Source organism: Hordeum vulgare, chromosome 5H (assembly GCF_904849725.1).
Source record: "Hordeum vulgare subsp. vulgare chromosome 5H, MorexV3_pseudomolecules_assembly, whole genome shotgun sequence".
Taxonomy (NCBI): Eukaryota; Viridiplantae; Streptophyta; class Magnoliopsida; order Poales; family Poaceae; genus Hordeum; species Hordeum vulgare.
Window position 1 is genome coordinate 472,715,124 of NC_058522.1, and position 27,805 is coordinate 472,742,928.

The 27,805-nt window shown below is 47.5% G+C and overlaps 3 protein-coding genes across 5 annotated transcripts; 1 reads left to right on the top strand and 2 right to left on the bottom strand.

Annotated features, from left to right (window-relative positions):
* LOC123399157 (probable ribosomal RNA small subunit methyltransferase B) lies at positions 1-25,582 on the top strand. 3 transcript variants are annotated; one of them, XM_045093583.1, is made up of 20 exons: positions 1-149; positions 237-287; positions 398-451; positions 665-715; positions 851-1,005; positions 1,367-1,480; positions 1,584-1,649; positions 2,170-2,253; positions 2,333-2,419; positions 2,756-2,847; positions 2,949-3,009; positions 3,179-3,235; positions 3,810-3,870; positions 4,115-4,222; positions 4,791-4,909; positions 5,131-5,202; positions 5,330-5,415; positions 5,507-5,603; positions 6,106-6,255; positions 24,788-25,582. In XM_045093583.1, exons 1-19 carry the CDS (start codon positions 59-61, stop codon positions 6,238-6,240), a joined length of 1,641 nt encoding a protein of 546 aa, XP_044949518.1. In that variant the 5' UTR covers positions 1-58; the 3' UTR covers positions 6,241-6,255; positions 24,788-25,582. The 3 variants fall into 3 exon arrangements, with proteins under 3 accessions (XP_044949518.1, XP_044949519.1, XP_044949517.1); XM_045093584.1 differs by lacking the exon at positions 24,788-25,582 and adding an exon at positions 15,474-15,561; XM_045093582.1 differs by lacking the exon at positions 24,788-25,582 and adding an exon at positions 6,376-6,756 and having other exon boundaries at positions 3-149.
* Positions 6,710-18,972, bottom strand: LOC123399156 (cellulose synthase-like protein E6). Its single transcript, XM_045093581.1, has 7 exons — positions 18,493-18,972; positions 15,371-15,689; positions 15,057-15,197; positions 14,823-14,948; positions 8,082-8,294; positions 7,408-7,980; positions 6,710-7,324 (listed from the first exon to the last, which is right to left on the bottom strand). The coding sequence occupies exons 1-7, from the start codon at positions 18,759-18,761 to the stop codon at positions 6,779-6,781; spliced, it is 2,187 nt and encodes a 728-aa protein (XP_044949516.1). The 5' UTR covers positions 18,762-18,972; the 3' UTR covers positions 6,710-6,778.
* LOC123399155 (cellulose synthase-like protein E6) lies at positions 21,429-27,679 on the bottom strand. The gene is made up of 7 exons (XM_045093580.1): positions 27,200-27,679; positions 24,755-25,073; positions 24,443-24,583; positions 24,203-24,334; positions 22,901-23,113; positions 22,228-22,800; positions 21,429-22,130 (listed from the first exon to the last, which is right to left on the bottom strand). Exons 1-7 carry the CDS (start codon positions 27,469-27,471, stop codon positions 21,585-21,587), a joined length of 2,196 nt encoding a protein of 731 aa, XP_044949515.1. The 5' UTR covers positions 27,472-27,679; the 3' UTR covers positions 21,429-21,584.
* Positions 27,680-27,805: the final 126 nt, after the last annotated feature.

The window sequence follows — 27,805 nt, forward strand, 5'->3', positions numbered from 1 at the left end:
GTCTCCCTGTCCCCTCTCTCCCTCCACTCCGCTCCCTCCCTCCAAAACCCCAGCAGAAATGGAGGCAAAGGCGCTCCCCCTCTCGCACTTCCGCGCGCGGGCGGGCTCGCCGCTCCTCCTCTCCGCGGACGCCAGCTCCGCCGCGCCAGGTACTCCGCATTCCTCCGTGGAATCGCAGGCTGTTGTTTTGCGCGGGGCTAATCGGGGGACTGTTTCGCCGTGCGTGTTTTGGGCAGGGAGGAGCAGGGCCTCGAGGTACGACGCGGGAGCGCCTCCGAGCAGGGCAGGTACAGTGGGGGGAACCGATGTCGCGGCTTAATTTTGCTGTTTGTTCGGTCAGTTGCTCCGCAGGCTGCTTATCTGATGAATCGCCGTGAATTTCCTCCTTTTTCTGAAGGGAGGGGCGGGGCCTGGAAGCGCGATGATCCGGAGGCTCCACCTCGACGAACAGGTAACAAAATGCTGCTATGGCGGTAAATTGCTGTATTTTATCCCTGACGCCTGTTACCCCTTATTCATATAACTTTATATACATTCTTTTCCCAAAAGGAGGCCTCTGCATCATCGTGATGCACACGGTGATAAACTATTTTATATGTGCAAGAAAGAGTAAATAACCAAAGGGCCTCACCTAGCATAACAGGGATTTTCTGTGTTTACGCAGGGACGAGTAAGGTTCCAATTGTTAATTTCGAGGTTTCTCATCACAGAGCAGGTAAAATGTTGATGTTATGATTTTTTATTTTGCTAATCATATTTGCCTTACTTGTATGAATCTCTGGCGATGATCTAATTGATTGGAATTATTTTAATCATTCGTAATGTTTGTGTTGTTGCCATGTTGGAGCAGTTGCAGCAGTGAGGTTGCTAAGAGCTGATAAGGGGAAGGCGTTTGTTGATCTTTTAAATGAGAAAGCAAACGATTCTGGGGAAAATGAGATGGGCTATGTAGAAAGGACGTTAGGGTTCAGTACACGGCATTTGGATGACAGGGATATAAGATTGGTAAAATTCATATATTTCACATGTTGAAATGTTTGTTCTGTCTATGAATTTCAGTTTGTTACGGGCACTTACACTGTGTTGGGTTATTGCTGGGAAATATGAATGTGATGCTGTGAGAGAAATGACTCTTTTATTGCAGCAACATAATGATGTTATTTATATTTGATGAACACATAGCTAACTAGTTGTCAGTTTTGTTTCTTCATTTTCTTTATCACTCTACCTGTGATATAGGGTGTCATGATGAACATATTGCACAAATGGCTCAGCAACACTGTAACAGTACAGCACACCTAAGACAGCTTGTCTATGCCTGTGTCGGAATTCAAACCTTTTGATTCTCTTATGGTTGGATTGTTAGGTTACTGTCATAGTAGCTGGAACTGTACGTTGGAAACGCTACATTGATTATCTTATCATGTCACTCTGTAGTGAAGAGAAGGTGTTCAGCAACATGGAACCACTGCTGCTGCAGGTTTGTCCTATATTTCTTATACAGTATATAATCTCATTGAATACCTATTGTAGAAGTTTACTACTGCTTGTAAAATATTTGAGGTTAATACTTCTGATTTCAGATATTGCGAATTGGCTTCTATGAAATTCTCAAACTTAACGTACCAGCTTATGCTGTCGTTGATGAGGTATGTTGATAGTATTTAACATGTACTGGAATTAAGTTACCCCTTCGTTTGGTTTTTGGTTGACCAGAATGTTAAATGTGGCAACTGGTATTGCTTAATTAAAGTGGTTTCCTTCCTGTTTATTTAAGTTCCAAAGAAAAATGTGGGCATGTGATACTGAGCTCTTTTTCTTATCATTTCATAACACTAAAGTTAAATGATGTAGATGGTTGTGTTTCTGTTCTCTGGTAGTTGGCATGCTGGATATAAATTATTACGACAATAGCCAGTATGCTACACCCGAACCCCCAAAAGGATGATGTGGTTACGTTCCTATCTTAATATCCTGAAGATCTACTTTGTTACTGGTCTTTGTTAGATGGTGGTTTTCAAACTTGGTGTGTCCATTATTTGAGGTTGACATGTAGTATTATATTATTGTTGTCAGTTCTACTAAAGTCTGAAGCCAATGTCACCAGACAATATATTCGCTTTATTTTCAAAAGGAACCTGATAATGTGTCTTGCAAACCGAATTTTAGAACGTAAGGCTTGCAAAAGTAGCTTTAAGGCCCGGTGCTGGGAACATGGTGAATGCGATTCTGCGTAAACTTCTGTTACTGAAGGTAAAACCTGGTCTACTCAGACTTATCAGTAGGGTTATGCTGTAAGCCTGTAACGTCATTGTTTTGCTTTTATAATTAGGAGACAGATTCTCTTCCTCTTCCAAAGATAGAAGGTGATGATCGTGCCCAAGCTCGTGCTCTTTCCATAATTTATTCTCATCCTGTTGTAAGTTTGCTTTACTTCCTAAGCTTTAGTTCTCATCATGTTGTAAGTTTGCTTTACTTCCTAAACTTAGTTGACTTCTGTTTTAATTTTTTAAAGCATCAAATTTTTGTTTGTACAATCAGTAGATTTACTGCTCTGTTGATAACATTCCACTTGAACTCATGCCTGTTATCAACCAATGTCCTTGTTAACTGGAGTAATGTACCTGTGGGGACTTCAATGTACTTGCTGTTTCTGACATTTCTTAAGAGCATAATATAGAAGATTGGTAGACATGTTTTGTAAACTGTAATATGCATCTTAAAAGAAAACTGTAATATGTTTTCTGCTCTGCAGTGGATGGTGAGAAGGTGGATTCGATTTCTTGGAAAAGAAGAAGCTCTAAAATTGATGAACTGGAATAACAGTGACCCTTATTTCAGTCTAAGGTTTTAATTCTTAAGCGTGCTCTTCTGCGAATTGCAAATTACCTGCTCCGCTGCTCTTTTTATGCATGGGTTTCTCTGATTGACTGATCTTTGTGCCATAGGGTGAACACAACAAATGGCTACACAAGGGATGATCTTGTTACCCGATTGGAAGATTTGCAGGTACTTAAGATAATTCTTAGTACTCCATCCTATTCATGACTAAGGTAGGAAAAATATAAGAGCCATGCTATTTAGCTACATAGGATTTATCCAATTTAGTAGTCATGTTGGGGTCATACTCTGCCTTGATTATTTGCATTGGGTTTCATCACTTGATTTTCTTGTGTAGGTTCACTATGAAAAGTCAATTATGGATGAATTTGTCCGCATTCGTGAGGGCATGCAGGTAAGGAAGCTGAATAGTTAATTCCGTGATCACTGCTCAACTGGTGTTTGCCAGACCAATCTGTTCTATTCATATCCTCTTAATTTCTTTTTAAACACAATCTGTTTAGGATGCTTATAAATAGCACTATTCAAAGCCTTCTAAATTGGATCTAGACAGATACCATGCTTGACTTCAGTCCAAGGAAGTGAGACGCCGAGAGCTACTAAAAATGAATGTTTAAGAAATAAAACTGAAATGCTGCATTTTGATACTATTAGCTAGAAAGGAAAGGATAGTGTTATACGTCTGGTGTCTTTAGATATTATTTTGATGCTATTACTATGGAATGCAAAGCACTATAACCCACCATACATTTCATTTTGGAAAATTTTAGTTGTGTATCATACAATTTCATTCATATTCAAGAAGTAACCTATGCAGCATCTGTGTGCGCAGTCTCCCCAATTTGCCCTTAATCCATAAGAAACTCTAGTGATTTTTAATTGGAATATTGCATTAGGTCTGCACCTTTTCTTATAATGCCTCCCGAGATACTGGCTGGTATCTTGATATCTTAATTTCTTCCTTGCAGGCAGTCTTACAAGCTGGATTACTGAAAGAAGGCATGTGTGCCGTGCAGGATGAGAGTGCAGGCAAGTCGTGAACGTTACTTGTTGACCACCTTTTATTTATTGTAAATGGGATCATGATATTCAAATGATTTTCACTATGACTACATGCTGATGTAGAAAGAACTATTCACTATTATGCTTTATACTCCATTACGTTAAGTATTTACCCCTTTTCCTTATACGGTTCCAAATTTTGGTAACAACAGCAAGTTTCATTGAAGATCCTATAGATAACCCATACTAAGATTTACAGAACCTATTGCAGGTTTTGTTGTGTCTGTGGTTGATCCGCAACCTGGGGAAACAATCATGGATTGTTGTGCTGCACCTGGCGGGAAGACTTTGTTCATGGCATCCCGGCTGGCAGGACAAGGTGAGAGATTGAAATGAGGGAGTTCAATCTTTTGTTGATATTGCAACTGGAGAACTGTGAGATCTTGTGCTAGTGTCTATCTTTTCCTTTCTGGCCATCCATCTATAATGTGTTCTGTTAGCATGCTATGATTTTTGCAAAAAAACTTATGAGCAAATGCTCAAATGAATCACATTTCACATGTTATTCTTGACAACCTGCTCGGGGTGCCGCGCACCGCAGGTAGATTTGGTTGTTATGACCCAGTAACGTATGCCAGTGGCTGCCGTTGTTAACTTTTTGTCAGATATAAATCAATCAATTTATTACGTTTATGTCCTTCAAACGTAACATCCGATGCTATTTAATGGTTATCTGGTATAAAAATTCTTCATTCTTTCATCTCCACTGAAAACTAGCATTTGTGAAATTATACACTCAACACCAACAAGAAAATAGTACTCACAGGTCCAGAATAGTTAAGTTTTACCAGATCTGATCTTGTTAACACATTATGTCATCGATGCGGAGCGAGCTTCTAAGTATGGAATACATAGTATACTTGACTTGATCATGTACTATTATACAGGGAAGGTATCGGCTCTTGACATAAACAAAGGCCGCTTGAGAATTCTCATGGAGGCAGCAAAGTGCCACAATCTTGATGATATAATCACTGACATCCATGGTGATCTTCGACTATATGCTGTAAGTTTGCAAGAACTTCATAGTTACTAGTCCATAAAAAGCAGAAAGAGAAAGTTCCGTATATCCAAGAATAATGCACCTCCAGTGGAAATATTTATCAGGAATATGCCTATTGACCGTTACAGACTTATGGTTAATGTTTTATCCAAACATATGGCAAGGAGGCTTATGCACATGTTTTTTTTTTTGAAAATTTATGCACATGTAGACTTGTATTGCAGAAGGAAAGCACTACCAAATATGACAAGGTATTATTGGATGCTCCATGCTCTGGGCTGGGTGTCCTTTCCAAGGTAACTCTCTTTATCAAGTTCACTTTTTTTCGAGAACTTCCATCACAGAGCATTGCACTTATCCGAATCTGGAAGTACAAGTTGGCAAATTTTGTGATGAACTAAAGTCACCTTTTCTTTTCCCAAGAGGGCAGACTTGCGTTGGAATCGGCAACTTGAAGATCTGGAGGAGTTGGTGTGTTTGCAAGATGAGCTCCTTGATTCAGCGTCATTGTGAGATTCTTATTGTTACAAGTTAAAAAATTTGTGCAAGCAAATTCATATTGACAGCATCTAAGATTACTTTCAATGACTTTACTTGCAGGTTGGTAAAACCTGGTGGCGTACTAATCTACAGTACATGTTCCATTGATCATGAAGAAAATGAGAACCGGGTTACTGATTTTGTTCAGAGGCATCCGGTACGAGTTCATATTTAAATTATTCATGATCCATCACCAAAGATACAAACTCAAAGTTCAATTGATATAGGCAATATGTTTGTCCTTACAATTTGGGGTCCTGTTGGTAACTTGGTACTATTAAGCATTCTCCCAAGTATTATTATCACCAAACTTCTAGTCGTCTTCTAGTCTTAGCATGAACTGAACTTCAATCCTTATCTAACAACTGAAAGTTGCTGTCATTCCTACTATATGTAAGCCCTACCATTTCAGGTTTAACAATGATATAGACTGTTCAGTTACAGATAAAACGAGGGTTATAATCTATATCATCTCTGCAACCTTACTGGTTGGTTATGTTCACTGTCCGTCAAATCAGTTCTACATATATACAATCAAAAGAATGGCAATGGAATATTTTTGTTTTTATCCTTTTCTTACTCAGTGATTATTGCATGTTAGACAACATTTACTGACATCTAATCATGTTGTATATTCATTTTACTATGATATGCTACAGGAGTTTACCCTACAGGGTGTACATGGATATGTTCCTGCAGAATTCATCACAGGTGATGGTTTCTATTCCTCAAGTCCAACTAAGCACTCTCTGGATGGGGCATTTGCTGCTCGTCTTGTCCGGTCAATGCACTAGGACTCGTACAACTAGGTGAGCATGTGATAAGCAGAACCAAAAACTAAATATAGTTCCTAATGTTTATATGAACTGAATTTCCCCTTCAAGATGTTTATCGACACATGCTCTAAAAATTACCTTTCCTATTTACAGTTTTTAGAAGGGGGTAGTCTTCTGCGCTCTGCGGTCCATCTTGCTTCTTGGACTGCATATAGTAAGTTGTATCATAGACAGTAATGCTGAGGTCATCCTTATAGGCACGCTCCACCATTTTGATGTTGAGTGCCACGATAATGTGTGTTGCGAGCTAGATATACCTGGAGTTGTGCCTGGTCGATACCTGAGCATCTGTATTAGGTAGGCCCTAGTGAAATTCCCTGATAAAGTGTGTTTGTTATGTATTATGTCTCTTGTGCAGTACCAAGTGATAATCTCAAGGTAGATGATCATACATAGAAGTATGTCTAGAAGTTTATCAGATGAAGTGTACTTCAAGTGAACCATAATTCCATAAATATATGCTACTTTGTTAGACATCAATGCCTCTTGTAGGACCTTACACTATTGGTACCAGCAGGGCCAATATCACAAAGCTAATAGAAGCTAATGTAACTGAGAACGGTATTCTGCCTTTGTCCTTCCTCACGAACATTGCTTCATAGAATGGAATATTGGTGATCACTAGCATTCCACAAAGAATGATCTGGGGGGAAAATACATTCAAGAGTACATTCCAGCCACCTGTCATAATTTGACTAAGCCCTCCAACCAGACAAATAAGGTTGAGTAATGCGACAGTTGCAATGATCACATATTCTGGAGCTGATAACCCGAATTCCATGATTTCTTGCTCGTATCTCTTGGATTCATTTTCTTCACTTACCTTCGATGTAACTGCAAATGTCATCTTCGACAGTCCTAGTAACTTCCGGACAGTGTCAGTCAAGCCATAGAGATATGAGGTTATTCTTCTTACCATCCACATCCTTTGTTCGTTCCACCATCCTTTCAATGTGTCTCCACATGATAATGCCTCATACAGACTATACATATTCTCCACACATAAGACATATATGAAGGGTGTGATCCATGGACTCGTAATCTGAATGACACAGGAAGATCGTATTGGTTTTAATAGAAAGGATATGAAACTAAAGTGAGGCTTTTCCTATTATGAAACATTACCTCTGGGAACAAGGAGATGCCTTTGAGGAGAGCTAGTGAAGGAATGATAACGTAATATAGTGTAGGGATTGAATTGGGTGCCCATAATCCATAGATTGAGTAGCCCATTTGATGCCGTAACTTGATTTTTCCATGCCCAAACATGAAGGGGCAGTACTTTGAAAGAAAAATCGAGAAACTACCCTCGCTCCATCTTTTGTGCTGCAGTAGTGTCTGAGCAAGTGTTGTTGGAGCTACACCCAGAAATGCTGGTCTTGGAGGATTGCTGTGGACTGACTTCCATCCTCTGCAATGTATTTCCAGTCCGGTGACTATATCCTCTGCTGGGTAACCATATTTTATCCCAACCTCATCTCCCCACTGTGTGTCATGTTCATAAGTGGAGGCTGCTAAAGACTTTGCTTTCTCTTCAATCTTGTCTATGCTCTCTTGTGTTTTGTCCTTGATTCCTCCGTTCCAGTCCTCCTTGTAGTCTTCGGTAAACCTCCTTCCGCAAAGGATCTCCCTTCTGTGGAAACATCCAGTGCCAACATACATAGGACCACCCACACTGTCCATACCACCCATCAGCACCTTTAGATTGGGTAGCTATGTTAGTGGTAGAACATACATGCATAATGATTGCTCATATTATAGAGAACATGAAACTGAAGTTACAGTTTGACACCGCTGACCTGATTGGTAACTTGGTGGGAGTTCCCGTATATATTATTCTTGGTCAAATTTTTATAGTTCTGGGGGAATTGCACAAATCCAATCTTGTGACCAACTTCTTCATCAAGGAAAAAGCACAATGCATCTCTTATTGTATCGCAGTTGTTGGAATACATATCACAGTCCACATTCATGATGATAGGGCTGTTGCTTATCACTGATGATATTCTTATCTGCATTTCAGTAGAAAAATTGATACATTTAGAAATACTCATTATGGTCATAGCATTCAAACCTTTAATGGAACACTTGTGAATAAGTTTTTTTTTTTTTCATTTTGCCCTGTCTTTTGTGCCTTGGTGTCCGTTTAGCTTTTGCTTGTTTTCACTGTAAGACCGACACCATCTTGGTGTTTCTTCTAATACAAAAGATGTGCACTTGGGTGCGCGTTCGAGAAAAAAATGACTAGCAGTTGTGAGTAAGTTATTGTTTATATCTAAAACCAACATATTTAAGCTTACATCATTGCATGTATTTCACAAAATGCCAAGAAGTGGAGATTTTTACACTTCCTCAACTCTCTGTTAACAGATGATCCAGTGACACGAAATGGATCATTAGCGTGTCAACTCTGTGGCCGCTGCGCACCGTGGCGACCACCACACCGCCGCTGCTCCCCCCCATGGAGACCCCGGATCGTCCCGAGACCTCGTCCGCTGCGGTGCGGGTCATCCTCGCCCGCTCCGTTGAGATGGAGGAGACGGAGGGCGTCCTGCGCCGAGCCATGGTGGCAACCATCACCGGGACGCGGCCCGCCGTCTCCGCGGAAGAAGTGTCCGAGCTGCTGCACGCGTCCCTCGACATGCACCCCGACGACTTCTCTGTGCACCTCCACCGCCCGGAAGACTTCCTCATCGTCCTCGCCTCCCGCGAGCTCAAGGACCGCCTTGCCGGTGTCCACTTCATCTCCGGCCCCCACTTCTCCCTCTCGCTGCGCCCATGATGCAAGCTTGCACATGCCGGCTCCGGCAGGTTGGCATACCGCGTTGAGCTTGAGCTCCGCGGGATCCCCGCCCACGCCTGGCACCTATCCACGGCGGAGCACATCCTGGGCAGCTGTTGTTGGATCGAGAGGCTTCACCCGAGCACGCGCTCCCGCGCTGATCTCGCCACGTTCCGGCTCTCTGCACGCACCGCGGACCCGGCAAGCATTCGCCGCCACGCCATCCTGGAGATCGTCGAGATGCACCCCTCACGCCACCAGTCGGACGCCCCGGCCATCTCCACCCTCTCGTACCCGGTGTTCATCACGCTCGCTCGCGTCGAGCTCGACGCACCAGCGCGATGCAGCGCCACCCCTGCGGATGACCCCGATGATGGCCAGGGCGGTGGCCATGAGCGCCGCGACGACGACCCCGCCAGACGCGCCCGCCAGCGCCGCCGCGGTCGAAAGAGACGTCGCACCGGCTCAACCCCTGCCGGCCGCGCCGACGGCATGCAAATGGATGACCTCCCCTGGCCGCGCAACCCGCGCCCGCAGCGTGCCGACAACATCGCCATGGTGGCTGGTTGGACCTCCAACGGTGATGCCCGGCGTACGGCCGCGCGCCCTGCGGTGCCCCGGCCGTTCCGCATCATCCGGCCATGGCCTGGCCTACGCGGGGCCCGTCGTACCAACCGCCCACATCAGCCTCCTGCAAAAGCGCTGGATAAAGCGGTCAAACCGACGCTGCCAACAATCCCCGGGCCGACAGGATCGGAAGCCGCAGTGGTGGAGCCCACCCTCATGACCCCCGCGGGCCAGGATTGCTCGCTGGGTTCCGTCATTGGCCAGGACCCCAGCGCAGATTCGCATCAACAGTTGCACGATGCGGTCGTGGCGCACAACGAGACACCGCGTAGCGACGCGCCAGCCCCTCCTGCCCAGCCGGTTCCGCCGCTTTTTGTGGGATCCCTAGCTCTGCCGCTGGGCCCTGATGCAAATTTGCTGGCCCGGCAAGATGACACTTCCCCTGCTCCCCCTGCATCAGCCCCTGCAGCGGCATGGCCCACCCACGACCAACCTACGGCGCCAACCAGCCCACCGTGGGAGAATGCGCGGGAAAAGGCGAATGTATTTCAAAACGCGGATCATGCCCCGCCACACGAGGATCTTCTGGATGCTTCCGCTGGGACGTGCCTGCGCGCTGGTAGCCCCACCACGACACAGCCCGCGACCCAGAGCGGCCCAAGCACCAGGCCTACCACGCCGCCTCTGCTGGACAACCCACAGTCCGGCCACACCAGCGGAAGGCCCACTCTGGGATCCCCTGCACGATTCGCATCGCCTCCGATCACCATGCGCCGCTCCCGCCCGCGCACCGCGCCCATCACGGCATTGACGCTCGGCGACTTCCTAGCTGCAGCATCCAGGCAGCTCTGCGCAGCTTTGCCGACCCCAGGAAAGAGGCAGCGTGGCCGCCCGCCAAGCTTTTCCACCCCTCGTCGCGGGCGTTCTGCATCATCTGTGCCATGCAAGGTAGCCGCCCCCCCTACGGCTGAGCGGCGTGCACAAGTCCACATCCTGCACACACTGGGAATCGTCGGGATCAATCAGAGGATCACCGACGCCGAGATGCAAACCTACGACGGGCTCTTCGCCACCCCGCTCCCCACCACCGTCCTCGCCGCCATAGCCGCGCTGGTTGATCGTGAGCTCCCCTCCAATCCCACAACGGCGCCGATCACCACGGTGATCGCGGGCAGCCCGATCGAGGCGTAGCCGCGCCCTACGGCCTGCCCTCCCGTCGATACCTTGTCCCATGAATTACGGCCCCAAGATTCTTGTATGGAACGTGCGTGGTTTGAACATGCGCGCCCGCCGCCTCGCCATTAGATCTCTGCTTGTAACCACTACTGCCTCCATCGCTTGCTTTCAAGAAACGAAGATGGAATTGATCTGTTCGTCGATTGTCCTCGAGACCCTAGGCTCGGAATTCGATGACTAAGTCTACCTCCCCGCGGTTGGAACCCGGGGCGGCATCCTGCTGGCATGGAAAAGCCGCGAGGTGGTCATCACTGATCCCTCCTTCACTGCCAATACGCTATCTGCTAAAGTTTCCACCACGGCCGGAGCTAGCACTCCCTGGTGGATCACTGCCGTCTACGGCCCGCAAGACGATGCTGGCAAGATCGCCTTCCTGCAGGAACTCCGTGACGCCCGCATCGAGTGCCCTGGTCCGTGGATGCTATGTGGCGACTTTAACCTCATCTACCGGGACGAAGACAAGAACAATGGCAACGTCAACCGCCGGATGATGGGCCGCTTCCGTCGCGTGCTCAATGACCTAGCGCTCAAAGAGATCTACCTCAATGGACGCCGCTACACATGGTCGAACGGGCAATCGCCGTCGACACTTGTTCACCTGGACCGAATCCTATGCACTGTAGACTGGGAGGAGCTCCACGGCGAGTGCCACCTGCGCTGCCTCGCCTCGGTCGTCTTCGACCACAGCCCTCTCCTGCTCGACTGCTCCCCGGCTGCGCCAGCCCATCGGCGCTTCCGCTTCGAGGACTTCTGGACTCGTCTGGATGGCTTCCAGGACATAGTTGCGGAGGCCTGGGTCTCTGTCCACGACGACGATCCCTTCCGACGCCTCATGCTTCGCATGCAAGCTACTGCACGAAAGCTGACGAGCTGGAGCTCCAAAACTGTGGGCAACGTGCACCTGAAACTTGCAGTTTCTAGAGAAATCCTCCTCAAGCTCGATACTGCGCAGGAGAGCAGGATGCTTTCCCCGCATGAGGACTGGCTCCGCCGACAGATCAAAGCATCCTACCTTGGCCTCGCCTCCCTCGAGCGCTCCATCGCCCGCCAGCGCGCACGCGTCGCGTTCCTCAAAGACGGCGACGCCAATACATCATTCTTCCACCGCCAATGCACATACCGGAAGCAGAAGAACAGGATTCACAGCCTCGCCGTGGCCGATGGCACGGTCACCAGCCTGAGCGACATGGCAGCATTGGCCTTTGCGCACTTCGACGACTTGCTTGGCTCCACAGTGCACCGAGAGTGCACCCTCGACCTGTCAGACCTCATCACGCCGGTTGACCTGGCCGACCTTGATGCGCCATTCTGCGCAGAAGAGATTTGGCAGGCGGTCAAGCGCTTGCCGGCGCGCAAGGCGCCAGGCCCAGATGGCTACACTGCCGAGTTCCTGCACACCTGCTGGCCCACCGTTCGACAGGACTTCCTCGACGTTTTCCAGCAGTTATACGCGCTAAGGGGGCGCGGTTTCAGCTCCATGAACCAGGCTCTCCTCACACTGCTTCCCAAGCGCGCGGATGCAGCTGGCCTTGCCGATTACATGAACCAGGCTCTCCATGAACCAGGCTCTCCATGAACCATGAACCAGGCTCCATGAACCAGGCTCTCCATGAACCAGGCTCTCCTCGTGGCCAAGGTCTTTGCTAAGGCCCTGTCTCTTCGCCTCGCCCCCAAGCTCAATGACCTCGTCAGCACGAACCAGAACGCATTCATCCCTGGGCGCAGCTTGCACGACAACTTCGTCCTCGTCCGGCAATCTGCGCGCCTGCTACACCAACTCGGAGCCCTGCGCGTGCTCCTGAAACTGGACCTGGCACGCGCCTTCGACTCGATCAGCTGGGCGTTCCTCTTCGAGGTCTTGCGCCAATACGGCTTCGGCAATCGCTTCCTGGACTGGTTAGCGATCCTCCTCTCCACAGCCAGCACCAAGGTGCTCTTGAATGGCGCGCCTGGCCCTGCAATCTGGCACCGTCGCGGCCTGAGACAAGGCGACCCCCTGTCGCCCCAGCTCTTCGTCCTCGCGGTCGACACCCTGGGGCGCCTGCTGCACCGCGCCACCGAGCTCGGCATCCTATGGCAACTTCACCCCCGCCGCTCACTCCCCGTCGTCTCGCTCTACACCGACGACGTGATCCTCTTATGCCACCCCTCGCACAACGACATCGAGGTGATAAAGAGCATCCTGCAACTCTTCGGGCGCGCCTCTGGACTCCAGGTTAACTTCCTGAAGAGCACGGCCACGCTGATCCGCTGCGACCCCGCCACAGCCACGCCTGTTGTCAACCTGCTGGGATGCCCCATCGTGGACCTTTCCATCACCTACTTGGGCATCCCACTGACACTACGGCGCCCAACTGCTGCCCAGCTACAGCCCGTTGTCGACAGGACCGCCGGTATGCTCCCGTGCTGGAAGGCACACCTCATGAACAAGGCGGGTCGCCTCGCATTCGTCAAAGCCGTCCTGAGCGCGATCCCTATCCACCAGCTCCTCGTGCTAGCTCCACCGAAGAAGACAGTCCAAGCGCTGGTGAAAATCCAGCGAGGGTTCCTGTGGGCGGGGCGCGCCAATGCCCAGGGCGGTAACTGCCATGTCAATTGGCAACGCGTCGCGCGGCCAATTTCCTTGGGTGGCCTCGGCGTCCGGGACCTGGAGCGCTCCGGCCTGGCACTGCGCCTGCGCTGGCTCTGGTTTAGTCGCACTGACAGCACCAGAGCCTGGAGCGGCCTCGACCTACAATTCTCGACGGAGGAGCGCGACTTCTTCTTCGCCTCCACCACCATGCAGCTCGGCAACGGCCAGCAGGCCCTTTTTTGGGAGGACAGATGGTTGGAGGGGCATGCCATCCGAGAAATCGCACCCCAGCTATATGCATGCATCCCCAAACACCGCCGCAAGATGCGAACTGTGGCCGATGGGCTGCAGGCTCATAAGTGGGCACGTGATATCCATGGTGTGCTTGGGATCCAAGAGGTTGGACAATACCTTCAGCTATGGCACAAGATCGAACCCGCGGCACTCTCTGCTGAGCCTGATCGCTTGATCTGGAAGTGGACCACTAGCGGCACTTACACCGCGCAATCGGCCTACAAGGCCACTTTCCACGGCTCCATCCCATGCGATGCCTGGAAGCTCACCTGGAAGTGTTGGGCGCCGCCGTGGGTCCGCTTCTTCCACTGGCTCGCCCGGCTCGATCGTTGTTGGGCAGACAGGCTAGCCAGGAGAGGGCTGCAGCACCACCCACGATGCCTCCTCTGCGACCAAGAACCGGAAACTATGCACCACCTCCTCCTCGCCTGCCCATTCTCCCGACAAGTATGGCATGAGACACTGGCCTGGCTAAGGATCCCCTGTCGCCCACCTGATGGCGAGGAATCGCTCAATGCTTGGTGGTCCACCGCGAGACGAGCCGCGCCGACGCTTATGCGCAAAGGACTCACATCAATGACACTGCTCGTACCTTGGATGACATGGAAACACATAAATGGCTGCGTGTTTGACAATGAACGACCCTCAACCACGAGCTTGATTGCGAAGATCAAGGAGGAAGCGACGCTTTGGGCCAGGGCAGGCGCGCTAGGCCTCAAAGCCGCGATCCCGCAGACTTGGGATGTTCACTGATTTTCTTTTTCTTTTCCTGGCCCTGTAACCACCTCCTAGGAGAATTGTAACCTAAACCCTATCTTTTCAATACAATGAAACGCAAAAGTCTTTTGCGTTTTCTCGAAAAAACTCGGTGGTAGTACAATTTTCTCCAAGGACAAGAAATTGCATGACAACATTTTGCGAATTTGGTTACTCTTGCTAACATCACCGTTCACTAGAACCTCCAAATTGAAAATGAATATGTTACAACCAATATGTTGCATTAGTATAAGAAATGAGCTAATGAAAACTACAGAATTTAACAATAAATTGTATGCTTAGTATATGATGGGGCAAGGTCAGTGAGTGCACCAGAGCATTCATCGCCCCAGCTTTGAAGTTATGGTGGTGTTGAGGCCGCTTCTCACGTGCCATGTACACAAGTGTTGGCAGCACATTTCCTTCGTCGTCATTTGCATTTTTTCCCTCTGTCAGAATCTAGCAAAAGAAAGAAATTTGGAACTGGAAAACTCCCATGTAGCATGCAAGTTATTTACTCCAGAATCATGCAATCCTTTACTCGGATCTGGAGAGCATGAAAGGTACCTGGACAATTGGCTGGTGATTTTTTGAGGTATTTTCTTGGCCCCATTCATAAAATCCTTTGTGATTTGCTTTGATTTCCTCCGAAATATCACCTGACGAAACAGCCGTATCAATTCGCTCAGTCATATCTTCATACATCTCCTGCCCAAAATTTTAATAAAATTCAGTTGCCATGCCAAATGTTGAGCACCAAGGACAGACTGCACTTAGCACTAAGTATCTTATCTAGTCACATGTGTGTGCCATGCCGTTCCCTGTTCAATAGCCATTTGATTACATGTGTTAAAAAAAAGAAGTTTGGAAAATCTGCTTACCCTGATAAGAGACCGTTCTTTTGGGGTGCACAAATCTTGATGCCCATCTGACTCTGAGAAGTAAGCGGCTGGTGACCTTGGCTCAATGTTATATCTCTTGCAGAATGGTATCCAATGCTTTGCAAATATGGAGGCCTCCCACAGAGCATAGAAAGTGAGAATCGAACCTCCGTCGTCAGAAAGGTACACACTAATTTTTCCGGCTGGGTAATTGTATGCCATGAGCGATAGGACGGTAGAGATGACAAGGCTTGGTGGCTCTGAGTGTGGATCTGCGGTGCATACGAAGATATCCACACAAGGTAGGCTTTCTCCGTACCTTCTCCAAATGACATAGTAACTGTGTTAATCCTCAGCAGTAACACATGTCTTAAAGCAGTAACACCGTACACTTGACACCCTTAAACTATCAAAACAGGTCCCTACTTTTGGACCCAGCTTTGACATGAATGAGTCTGAAGTACCTGGTTTATTAGTTGAGGGTTTATTCCAGAGTCGGGAAAGAGTGGAGCTGTTAAAATGGACTTATTCTTACAAGAAACTATCCCTTGATTTAGTCCCTACCTTTACGGACTTTTGGAACATGGTTCCACAGGAACCCCTTATGAATAGTTAATTCAGAAAATACTAGAAAAAATAAAATAAAACTGTTTTTTCTGTAGTCGACCGGTATATTCGCGTATGAAGTTTCACGAAGAAATGTCATCCGTAGTATTCTAGGCAAAATGACAAAATCAATGCTATTATAAACACTGTTTGAATGAATAGTAAGAACCTTATTGTATTTTCTTCACTAAGAATACCACGGGTGTCATTCACTCACGAAACTTCTCACATGAGTAGAATGGTCGACCAAATTTGATGCCCCAAAATTTCATAATTTTTTTATTTCTTCTAGTATTCTTTTTCTGATTTTACTATTCACGTGGATGTGTGTGGAACCAATATGTTCACCTTTGTATTTTTGCTACCTTTATCATCTATCTACCTTGAGTGTTAAAAAAAAACTATCTACCTTCTTTTGTTTATAGAGAAAAGGCCTCTTGGTCCAGCTTATTTATTCACCTTCTAAGTTAGTGATGTCTGATCATCAATGTAAGCCCTTTGCCGTTGATAATATGTCTTCTATCTTGGCAATCATAATTCTCAACAATCTGATCATTTGCTTTTTACCATTGTACCATAGAATAGAAACCTTTGTGCTGGACTCCAAGTTCACAAATCAAAAGCATCATCGAGATTCCTAATATCTTTTACTTTGACAAGATGGTAGCCAATGAGTTCCATACCACACGATACTTAAGTCTTAAGTGCACTTTTGTCTAATTTGTTAACAGAAAGACGGCTCTGTTCTTTGGCTGCGTCACTTTAAAGCCAGCCTAAGTCTTAAGTGCACATTGGCCAGTTCGTCCAGCTATGGGATCTCATCTCAGATATCCAGCTCTCCCCAGATATAGAAGATTCCATCATCTGGACCCTCTCCCCAAATGGATGCTACTCTGCGAGCTCCGCCTATAAGGCGCAGTTCATGACCGCGCTGCCTTGCTCCTTCGGCTCGATTGTCTGGAAAACGTGGGCGCCTCCCAAATGCCGCTTCTTCGCTTGGCTCGCCGTCCAAAATCGCCTCTGGACCGCGGATCGCCTGGCCAAACGTGGATGGCCACACCAGCCCTCCTGCCAGCTATGCCGGTGCTCCCCTGAGACGGCGAGACACATGCTCTTTGAATGCCGTTACTCCAAGAGGATCTGGTCCGCGGCGGCATCCTGGCTCTCCTGCCCGGAATTACTGCTTAGCATGGGCTCTGGTCGCCCCAAGGTGGTGGACTACTGGCAGGCCTTAGCTAGGTCGCCCTCTTCCTCTCCCAAAGGTCTAAAAACGGCTATCATGCTCATCACCTGGGAAATCTGGAAGGAAAGAAATGAGAGAGTCTTCAACAAGAAATCCTCTCTGCCGGTGGTGGTCATGCACAAGATAAGAGAGGTAGCAAAAGATTGGATTCTAGCGGGAGCAAAAAACCTGGCGGATCTTGTGGGCTGATCTGTTTGTTGTTTTTGTTTTTTCCTTTTCCTTTGGGATGGCCTAAGCCATCCCCACCTTGCTGTTGTTCTTGCTCCTTCTTTATCAATATAAGGCAAAGCTTTTGCCTCGTTTCAAAAAAAAAAAAAGCCAGCCTAATGCAGATTCTCAGTGCACTCAAGTATCGTGTTCATAAGGAGTAAAAGATATTCCATCCATTCTAAAATAAGTGTCGTTGTTTTAGAGAGTTAGGAATAACGCTGAAGATAATTACAAGTATATAATAATACTCCATTCGCTCCTAAACATAAGTATTTTTAAAGATTCCACTAGGGTATTACATACGGAGTAAAATGAATGAATCTATACTTTAAAATATGTCTATATACATCCGTATGTAGTTTTTTATTAAAACATCTAAAAAGACTTATACTCCCTCCGTTCCAAAATATAAGACCTTTTAGAGATTTCATTAGAAGACTACATACGGAGCAAAATGAGTGAATGTACACTCTAAAATATGTCTATATACATCCGTATGTAGTTTATAGTACAATCTCTAAAAAGTCTTATATTTAGGAACAGAGGGAATACTAAATTACGAGAATTAGAATACCTATGCAAAACACCCTTAGAAACTGTCCGTTGTGTTTTGTTGAACCTGGTACATTTTTTTTCTTGAATATATGTGATTCGTTATTGTGAGTTGTTACAGTTGGCTCGTGTGTACCTAACTGAGTCCAGGAGCTAGAAAAAAATCAGCCAACTTTAGTAGTACTGAAATACGCGGCACGTTCATCGTTTTTGCTAAAAAAAGCATGTTCACTGTTTACATTATTGGCCTGGTGGGTGCTATGGTCACAAACTCACAGTAGACTAACAAATACAGCAGGCGTTACTTGTCCTAAAACCCCCCCCAAAAAAAAAACAAATAGGCGTCACTGTCAGCTCCATCACCATCGCAGGACTAGTTTGGCTTTTAACAGTCTGTCTATGTCAAATATATACGCATATAAAATCTGAAATTTTGGGAAACAACCCATTTTTTTTGTCACGACACAGCCGGAGCATACAGCCACCGGGGGATGACGTCGTGCGTACTGACCTGGCGGCGAGCCTGTCCCTGAAGGGGCGGCGGCGGAGGGGGCTCCAGCGGACGGACTGCGTGACGGCCCAGTAGGCGGCGTACCAGAGCTCGGCCGCCAGCATGCCCAGCCACGCCGCCCTGCCCTCGCCGGCGGCCGGCACGCGCGTCGCCCGGTAGTAGATCAGCAGGAGGATCCCCGCGGCCACCGTGACGGCGTGGAGCCTGTACGCCGCACGCCCACCGCGCGTCTCCGTCTCGAACAGACGAAGACGACTAGTCCTCTCCATCTCCCACGCTCGCGCTGTCGCTCTCTCGGCCTGGTGTTGTGTCTGCCTCGGGACTCCTGTAGATGATGATGGGCAGGAGCACACGCATGTAGTGAGGGGCCTGCTCGGGAGGATCTGGAACTCCTGTAGCTGTTGCGTGCAGCCGACCAGGTGGAGGCGTGGACCTCACCCACCTCACGCTCCAATGGTTTGGTGGACTCGAGTGCCCGCCCAACCACCCACCCCACGCACACTCCCCTACACGGTGACACGGACATTTTTTTTTATAACCTTTTGGCTTAACAAATTTTGAAATTGATCTTATTTGAAAAAAATCAAATCTGATTTTTTTTTAATGATGCCAACGTCTGTAACGTCTGGTTTGCATGGGAGACGTCAATGTTCTTGCCGTCTGAGTACGGACCTGCATGACCGGTTAACCCGTTGAATCGGTGATCCTCCTCTCCTCCCAAACCCTATCCTCAGCCAGTAATAAAGTAATAAAGTAGCTTTAAAGTCGGTGAACCTCCCCTCCCAAACCCTATCCTCAGCCAGTCCTCCCCTTCTCCCAAATATGTCGCACCTTCAATGGCCACCATGATGGGTAATAAGATGTCCGAGGAGAAGGAGCGCACCCGAGCATGGTGGCTGCTCGGCGGCTAATGCAGCCTCCGCCATGCCAGGACTCCGGATCCAAGGAGAGCTCCGGATCCAATATGTGGCGATGCCCCTTGTCGCCATGTCCATCTTCGTCCGTTGTGAAGGAGAATCGGGTTGACGGGGCGGAGATCGACTAGGCCTAGCTTGCGACGAGGACTCGGCGAAGGAGCCGCCACAACGGCGATGTATGGCGAGTTCCATTAGAATATGCAGATCGCACTGCGAAACTCGATGATCAACTAGGGTCTGGCGCAGTCATCCCCTCTATGCAACCGCGATGTCCAGATCGGACCCCACATGCAGTCGTCCCTTCCACCCGGATGCCAAATGGTGCCCGACCTTAGTGAAGCAAGAGTCATCCCAGCTGAAGCTGCTCAGCCGCCTCAACTACTATCTGAGCAATGGTGACTTGCGTGCGCATCATCCTCGTTGTCGGGGGGTGGTGAGATGCCTCACCAAGGCGGAGGCGTGCCAGAGCGGCACCGGTTGCAGCGCTTGGCGGTGTTTGCCAAGACCGACGTGTCGCCGCCCTAGGTCGTCGTGGAGGCTTGGGGCTCCGACCGGTGCAAGACCACCAATAAGATGGTTTGTCTCTGTTGGCGTTGTCTTAACGAGCAGCTCCTCCGTGTTGGGCTGGCCGAGACCGAGTGCTCGATCTGCCTCCGAGCCAACAGGAAGTGAACCAAGGTGGAAGAGGCGGCCGAGCGTGTGCGCCGTGAGCGCGATGCCCTGGCCGTGGACGGATGCCGTGATGGTTGGGGTTGTAACCTCCATTGGCGGGACTATGACGACTCAGATGGCGGCGAATACCGCGGTGCCGGTGGGCTTGGAGGCCATGCATACGAGGTGGTCGTGCGCTACTTAGCCTAGTTTTAGTTTAGTCATGTTAAGTTAAATTCTGAGTATTTTGGATGGAACTTGTTAAATCTTATGTACACCCTCCGTTCCTAAATATAAAAGTCTTTTTAGAGATTTCACTAGAGACTACATACGGAGCAAAATGAGTGAATCTACGCTCTAAAATGTGTCTATATACATCCGTATGCAGTCCGTTAGTGAAACCTTAAAAAGACTTATATTTAAGAACGGAGGGAGTAATATGCATGTAATATATTGTATATCACACTAGGGTTAATTTCATGTGTAATTCGTGTTTGAAATGTTCTGGACGGGGGAAATTATGGAGACAGCTTTGGACACGTCAAATTGGTCATAGAGTGCAATATACAACAGGCACCTTACACTCATTCAACAAAACTAAGTGAGAGAAAGATCTAAAAGCCACAGTGAGAACACTCATTGATTCGAATGTGATATGTACAACCCAGTGCCACCTTCCTTTGTCTCTGCATTAGGATCGTTGTCCAATGGTCCAAATGTCTAGATCCTATGTATCTACCTAATGGTCTGATCCTATACAAGTTGCTCCACAGTAAAATGTTTCGTGAAGAAATCTCTACTATTTCGATTCACATAGATTTGGTGATTTTGGGCACTGCACAATCTTCAACAAGTTACTTTCATAGTTAATATTCACACAAATATGTTGGTAAGAAAATATAGAAAAAAGTGTATTGTGAAACTATTTTCATTGGCACAACTTTGCTTAATTATTGTGAAGAGTTTCTTCTTCGTTAGCGCTCTCGTTGGCAAGATCTAAGAAATGACAGGATACAAGAGATGGAGAGGTGGTTGAAAGGGGATCATAATTTGAGGCGGGCACAGGTGGGATGAGAAGGAGTTAGGTGCAGCATTGTGGATAAAATAGAGGGTTTAAGCGAAATGTCCATGTGTCCACCTTGCTAAATCTGGACAGCTCATTCATTATGCAATGGTGCAGACGATTGGATCCTATGTATTCATGTGTCCACCTAAAGCCCTGATTCTGCACAAGTTGCTCCCACACTGGGATTTTACTAGTGCTAGAGGAGATTAAGTTAGATCTGTCCTGAATTGCATTGGCCTTCTTGACATTTTCTGTTTGGGTATTTTAATTTTCACAGGGGTAATTTGATCCATGGTTAATCCTGAGTCGAAGGGCTTACGCAAATTGCCTCTGCCCAACCTGGTGATAGCCACATATGAATACAGTTGCACATGAAACTATCAGATCATGTGTTTCGAGAGAACCATAAACCATACCAACTTGAGTACCTAATCACACACTGTGCTTCTTGTTGGGCCTTAAACCATTGCAGCCAGTAAGGCCAACATCACAAAGCCAATAGAAGCTAGTGTAACTTGGAATGGTATTCTGCCTTTGTCCTTCCTCAGGAACATTGCTTCATAGAATGGGATACTGGTGATCACCACCATCCCACAGAGAATGAGCTGGGGGAAAAGTGCATCCAGGTGTACATTCCATCCACCTTTCATGACTTTGCTTAGCCCTCCCAGCAGGCAAACAAGGTTGAGCAACGCGATAGTCGCGATGATCACATATTCCGGTTCCGACGACCCGAATCCCATAATCTCTTGGTCATACCTCTTGGACTCGTCTTCATCGCTCACCTTAGGTGAAACCACAAATGTCATCTTCGACAGTCCAAGCAACTTCCGGAGATTGTCAAGGACTCCAAAGAGGTACGAGGTCATTCTTTTAACCAGCCACATCCTCTGTCCATTCCACCATCCTTTCAGTGTGTCTCCAGATGAGACCGCCTCATATAGGCTGTACATGTTCTTCACACAGAAGACATATACGAAGGGTGCGATCCATGGACTTGTAATCTGAATGACACATGAATATTGCATCAGTTTTTCAATACAAAACATATACCCCTATATGCAACCAAGGTGAGGCTTTTCCGTAGTATGAACCATTTACCTCTGGGAAAAGGGGGGTGCCTTTGAGGAGGGCCAGTGAAGGGATGATAACATAATACAGTGTAGCGAGTGAATTAGGTGCCCACAGTCCATAGATATGGTAGCCCATCTGATGCCGTAGCTTGGTTTTTCCATGCCCAAACAAGAAGACGTTGTACCTGGAAAGGAAAATCGAGAAATTACCCTCGCTCCATCGCTTGTGCTGCAGTAGCGTCTGAGCAAGCGTTGTTGGACCAACACCCATAAACGCTGGTTTTTCAGGATTGTTGTAGACCGACTCCCATCCTCTGCAATGTATTGCCAATCCGGTGATCACATCCTCCACTGCGCAACCGTATTTTACCCCAATCTCATCTCCCCACTGCGTGCCGTGTTCATATGTGCAGGTTGCCAAAGACTTTGCTTTCTCTTCAGTCTCATCTATGCTCTCTTGTAATTTGTCCTTGATTCCTGCATTCCAGTCTTCCTGGTAGTCTTTGGTGAACTTCCTGCCGCAAAGGATCTCCCTTCTGTGGAAACATCCGGTGCCAATATACAGAGGGCCGCCCAAACTGTCCATACCACCCATCTCAACCTATTAGATTGAAGTAGCCATGTTAGTGCCAATAATATAATATATGTGGACTATGGAGAACATGAGAATGTAACTGAAGTTACAATTTGGCACTGCTGACCTCATTGATGACATGGAGGGAGTTCCCATATATATTGTTCTTGCTCAGATTATTGTAGTTCTGAGGGTACTGCACAAATCCGATCTTGTGACCTGTTTCTTCGTCGAGGAAGAAGCACAGCGCATCTCTGACCGCATCTTTGTTGTTGGAGTACATATCACAGTCCACATTCATGATGATAGGGCTGTTGCTTATCACTGATGATACCCTTATCTGCATTTCAGTAGAAAATTGACACATTTTATTTAAGTCCATTATGACGAAAGCATTGCAACCTTTCATGGAATAAAATTGTCATCTAATTGGCCATGATGTTATTGAGGATGAGTGTGGATTTCCTACCCTGGGGGGATAGATCCCCTCGTTTCATGTACCGTTCAATTATACATAGAGATTTGTGCAACACATACCATGGTTAAACACTGTGGTTCATATGACAGGGTATTTGATTAGTCAAATCATTAGCCTAGAAGCACACGCAAACCCTATACATCGGGATTGAAGGATACTTAAAGACATTGATTCCACTCCGCTAAGCTTAAGTTAGTGTGTTGTGAAGCTACTCTCACTCTCTTCTATTTTGCGGAAGGCAGAAGAACATATTGGAATCAGTGCATCACACCGAGTGCTTACATTGGGTGTATGGTATTAGCTAGCTTCTTTACAGCATTTGTAAAGCAAAAACCCACAATTTAAAAAAAACAGTAAGGAAACCTACTGTCTTCCTAAAAAAAAAGTATTCGATGTGTGATGCCAAATATACCTTTGCCTTCATGCATTGGCAATTGTGTTTGTAACTTTGTATGCATCCATGAACATGGTGACTATTTTGGATTTTACTCTGTCTTTTGAGTCACTACTAGAAGATGAGCAGAGAACATCTATTTATATTTGTGTGTATATAAAAGTAGACCGGCTAGAAACTTGGATTTCAGCGTTGTGCAGCAGACATTGATTTGATTGCAGGGGCTGCTCGTATGAATGCATACTAGAACCAGCACGCCTAACTTGAGCAATGCGACGAGAGGCATGTAGTCCTTGTGCTTTGTGTTGCTTTATACTGTAGACATCTGGTAAGGGAATAATGGGGCATCAATCAACATTTTCTAATTGATTCTGGCACACATCTCGTTGCGAACACATCCAGTGACAATCAGCCCAGGGACTATTTTCCTATTGAGGATTCCAGACTGTACCAACATATATTAAGCACACATTCACTTCATTATTATGTCGCCAAGAACTATGAAAGCTTAGAGTAAACTGTCTACTTAGTGTCATGGGGAAAAGTTTAGTGAGTACCAGAGCATTCATGGCCCCAGCTTTGAAGTTATGGTGGTGCTGAGGCCTCTTCTCACGCGCCATGTAAACAAGTGTTGGTAGCGCATTTCCTTCATTATCAACTGCATTTTGGTCCTTGCCATCTATCAGAATCTATCAAAAGAAAACAAGTTTAGAACTTCAAACTCCCAAATACCATGACATTTATTTACTCCAAAATCATGGAAACCTTTGCTCCATTCTCGATGGCGTGAAAGCTACCTGAACAATTGGCTGGTGATTCTTCGAGGTGATTTCCTGGTTCCATTCATGAAATCCTTTATGCCTTGCTTTGATTTCTTCGGGAACTTTGCCCGACATGACAGCCGTGTCTATTCGCTCGGTCATTTCGTCAAACATGTCCTGCCCAAAAGATGAAACAGTATCAGTTGCATACCAAATGTTGAGCACTATATATACATAATAATCTTGTCATGGCCAGCGTGTCAGCACAATTCATTCCCTGTTCAATAGCCATTTGATGCACGTGTTTTTTTTGTTTGAAAAAAGGAGGTGTTTGCAATATCTGCTTACCTTGATCAATGTCCATTCTTTTGGGGTGCACAGTTCCTGATGCCCATCGGACTGCGAGAAGTAAGCGGCCGGCGACCTTGGCTCAATGTTATATCTCTTGCAGAATGGCAGCCAGTGCTTCGCAAACAAGGAGGCCTCCCACATGCCATAGAAAGTGAGAATCGAGCCTCCGTCGTCAGAAAGGTACACGCTTAACTTCTCCGGTGGGTAATTGTACGCCATGAGCGATAGGATGGTGGAGACGACGAGGCTCGGCGGCTCCGAATAGGGGTCCGCGGTGCATACGAAGATGTCCACGCAAGGTAGCCTTTCTCCGTGCCTTGTGCAAATGAGAAGTTAACCGTGTTAATGCTGAGCATGACAAATACAGTACTATGTGTTTGAATGATGAAGTATCTGAAAACAGGTCTCTGGTTAACTGGGTTTTAAATCCTAGAAAAAATAATGGGACCGTGTGCCTATCAGCTGATGAGTCCCGGAGCTTGGGCCAGATCAGCCAACCGTGCTGAAATTTAAATTGTGCAGCGTGTTACGCGCTGATTTCGACCTGGTGGGTGGCATGCGTCGTTCAGTCGTACCCCCGACTTGTTAAACGCATCTGCTCTAGTTTACTAGGAGTTTTTGTATACATCAGGCTTAACAGACATCACCGTCAGCTTCCATCATTTTCACAAGATTAATCTAGTGTCAAAAGCAATCTTTGCCTCTCTAACAATGCTTTTGGCATGTTTAAAGTTTATTGCCGTGTATTGATCAAGGTGTAGCTAGGTCTCAGTCGACAACGATTTAACCAATCCTCAGTGATACAATATGTAAAAAGAAGAAGGAGAACTAGGCTGTAGCCTAGTGGCAAGGGAACGCAGTGGCGTCTCCAGCAACCAGGGTTTGATCCACGTCGGAGACGAATTTCTGGTTTCTCATGAGGGATGCTTCTTCTATATTAATAAAACCATGGGTGCTAATGCCCATGGAGTTTCATTTTTTTTTTATTTTTTTTTTTGTAAAAAGAAGAAGGAAAAAAAATTGTGTGAATCTCTATGCAAGATCACATGAAGATAGTATCGACTCATACATAACAAAGTCTTGTTCGACTGAGACTTAACAAAATTAATTGATCAAATAAGAACATAAACCCGTGATTTCAAAATAATCATATGCTATAGCGTGTCATATTGTGGCATTAGTAATTAGCTATATTTTATCGCCTTTGCTAATTCTCACGTAATCAAACTTTTTTTCTTTGGCGGTCTCAGTCGTTTTTCCAACCCGAAATCGCACTGGCTTTCTACGTCAGTCGGTGAAGTCCAAGCCTCCATGTACTGTGCAAAACTGCAGATTATGGGCCTGGTTCCATTCGAATTATGACAAATTGCGCATCTTATTACTTTAGATTGTTTGTTTTCTTGGGGCAACATAATCGAACAGCTGCTTGTCGTTTGAGCCGAGTCCACTAGTGATCAGATGGCAGTAATCTCTTTTTAATATCCACCAGGTGGAAAACCACTAGAAGCCTACCAAAAAACTGGCTTAGAAATCTTAAAACATTAGTCGTTGCAGTGTTGTGAAGCACTATTTCCCGGAAGTCCTAACCAACTGCTCTTGTATTTCCCATATATCTTGTCGAAATTAAGGAATGTTGTCGGAAAGTAAAAAATAGAAACAGAAACTCATACCATCTTGTTGTGCATGAAACTGATGAGATGTCGCCTTCTCGTTGGCACACAGTCCATGCATTAACCAAAGATCGTTTTTGGGCGTTGACGTACGCGGCCGTGCAAGTCCGCCTCGGCGTGGACCGCGTGGTGCACGAGGCCAGCAAAACTAATCGGTACGCCGCGCTACACTGGAGGCGGCGGCGGCAGCAGCACTCGTGTGGTCGTGTAGCTACCGGCGTCCAGCAGTGCTGTCATGCCACGACAGCACACGTCTGTTCTGCATCCATTGCAGCTGACGTGCTGACTAGCTAGGCAGTTTCCCGTGCGCTGGACGCCATTAATTACTGCCGTTCTGGCTGACCGCTGCCTCGCACGTACGGTAATAAATAAGCAAAGCTGTCCTGCCCGGCAGCCGTTACACAAGGCATGACGAGCAGACCTCTCGTGCTCGTGCTACACAAGCTCTACTCCCACTCCCGGTGATGAAAAACGTACTGTACTCCTCGTCGCCACATCAACAGGAGTAGGTCCGACGACGACGTATCACCACAGCTACGTACGGATTAAGGACCAGACTAGTAGTAGTAGTACAGTAGTTAACAAGGGAAACGCAAACACGTACGTACGCCTGCGCGCATCTGCATGACACTATCTCTTGCTTCAAATCAAAGAAGAAAAGAAGAAGAAAACCGCGTGCCATCCATCTCCCTCGATCGATCATGCCGTTCGTGGGTCGTCGGCCGGTCGTAACACGGACGGGCGGACGGACGTGGTTCGTGGTCGTACGTACCTGGCGGCGAGCCGGTCCTTGAAGGGGCGGCGGCGGACGGGGCTCCAGCGGACGGACTGCGTGACGGCCCAGTAGGCGGCGTACCAGAGCTCCGCCGCCAGCATGCCCAGCCACGCCGCCCTGCCCTCGCCGGCGGCCGGCACGCGCGTCGCCCGGTAATAGAGCAGCATGAGGACCCCCGCGGCCACCGTGACGGCGTGGAGCCTGTACGCCGCGCGCCCCCCGTGCGTCTCCGTCTCGAACAGACGAAGACGAGTGGCCTTCTCCTCCATCTCTGCCACTGGCTCACTCTCTCAAGCTCTCTCGTCGAGCTGTGTCAAACGCTTGTATGGAGGCTGGAGGCGCCGAGCGCGCTCGCGTACGCGCATATATGGTCGCGGAGGAGGCGGCCTTGCAATCAGCAGTGACGCTAGCGGCTAGCCGGCCGGTCCAGCTCTCTCGATGGTTGGATGGGTCCATGGACCGTGCGGTGCCGTGCGTGCTCCATCGTATCGCGTCTAACTGGCCAGTGGCCAGGGGCCACCCGCCCGCGCATGGCCATAAGAGGACACGGTTCGCTCTGGGCTCGCTCTGTGTTGTGCTGCGATGCCATCGTAAACGTGCGCC

Bases quoted from the DNA above. Each gene is read 5' to 3' on its own strand.
- LOC123399156 (XM_045093581.1), bottom strand. From the start codon at position 18,761: ATGGAGAGGACTAGTCGTCTTCGTCTGTTCGAGACGGAGACGCGCGGT. The intron at 8,295-14,822 runs GTGCACTCACTG...ACTGAAATGCAG, and splicing joins CTGGGGCGATGAATGCTCTG to ATAAGAATATCATCAGTGAT. The intron at 7,981-8,081 runs GTCAGCGGTGTC...CCCAATCTAAAG, and splicing joins CCCACCAAGTTACCAATCAG to GTGCTGATGGGTGGTATGGA.
- LOC123399155 (XM_045093580.1), bottom strand. From the start codon at position 27,471: ATGGAGGAGAAGGCCACTCGTCTTCGTCTGTTCGAGACGGAGACGCAC. The intron at 25,074-27,199 runs GTACGTACGACC...CATTTGCACAAG, and splicing joins AAGGACCGGCTCGCCGCCAG to GCACGGAGAAAGGCTACCTT. The intron at 23,114-24,202 runs GTACTCACTAAA...ACTGAAATGCAG, and splicing joins CTGGGGCCATGAATGCTCTG to ATAAGGGTATCATCAGTGAT.
- LOC123399157 (XM_045093583.1), top strand. From the start codon at position 59: ATGGAGGCAAAGGCGCTCCCCCTCTCGCACTTCCGCGCGCGGGCGGGC. The intron at 150-236 runs GTACTCCGCATT...TGTTTTGGGCAG, and splicing joins CGCCAGCTCCGCCGCGCCAG to GGAGGAGCAGGGCCTCGAGG. The intron at 1,650-2,169 runs GTATGTTGATAG...ACCGAATTTTAG, and splicing joins CTTATGCTGTCGTTGATGAG to AACGTAAGGCTTGCAAAAGT.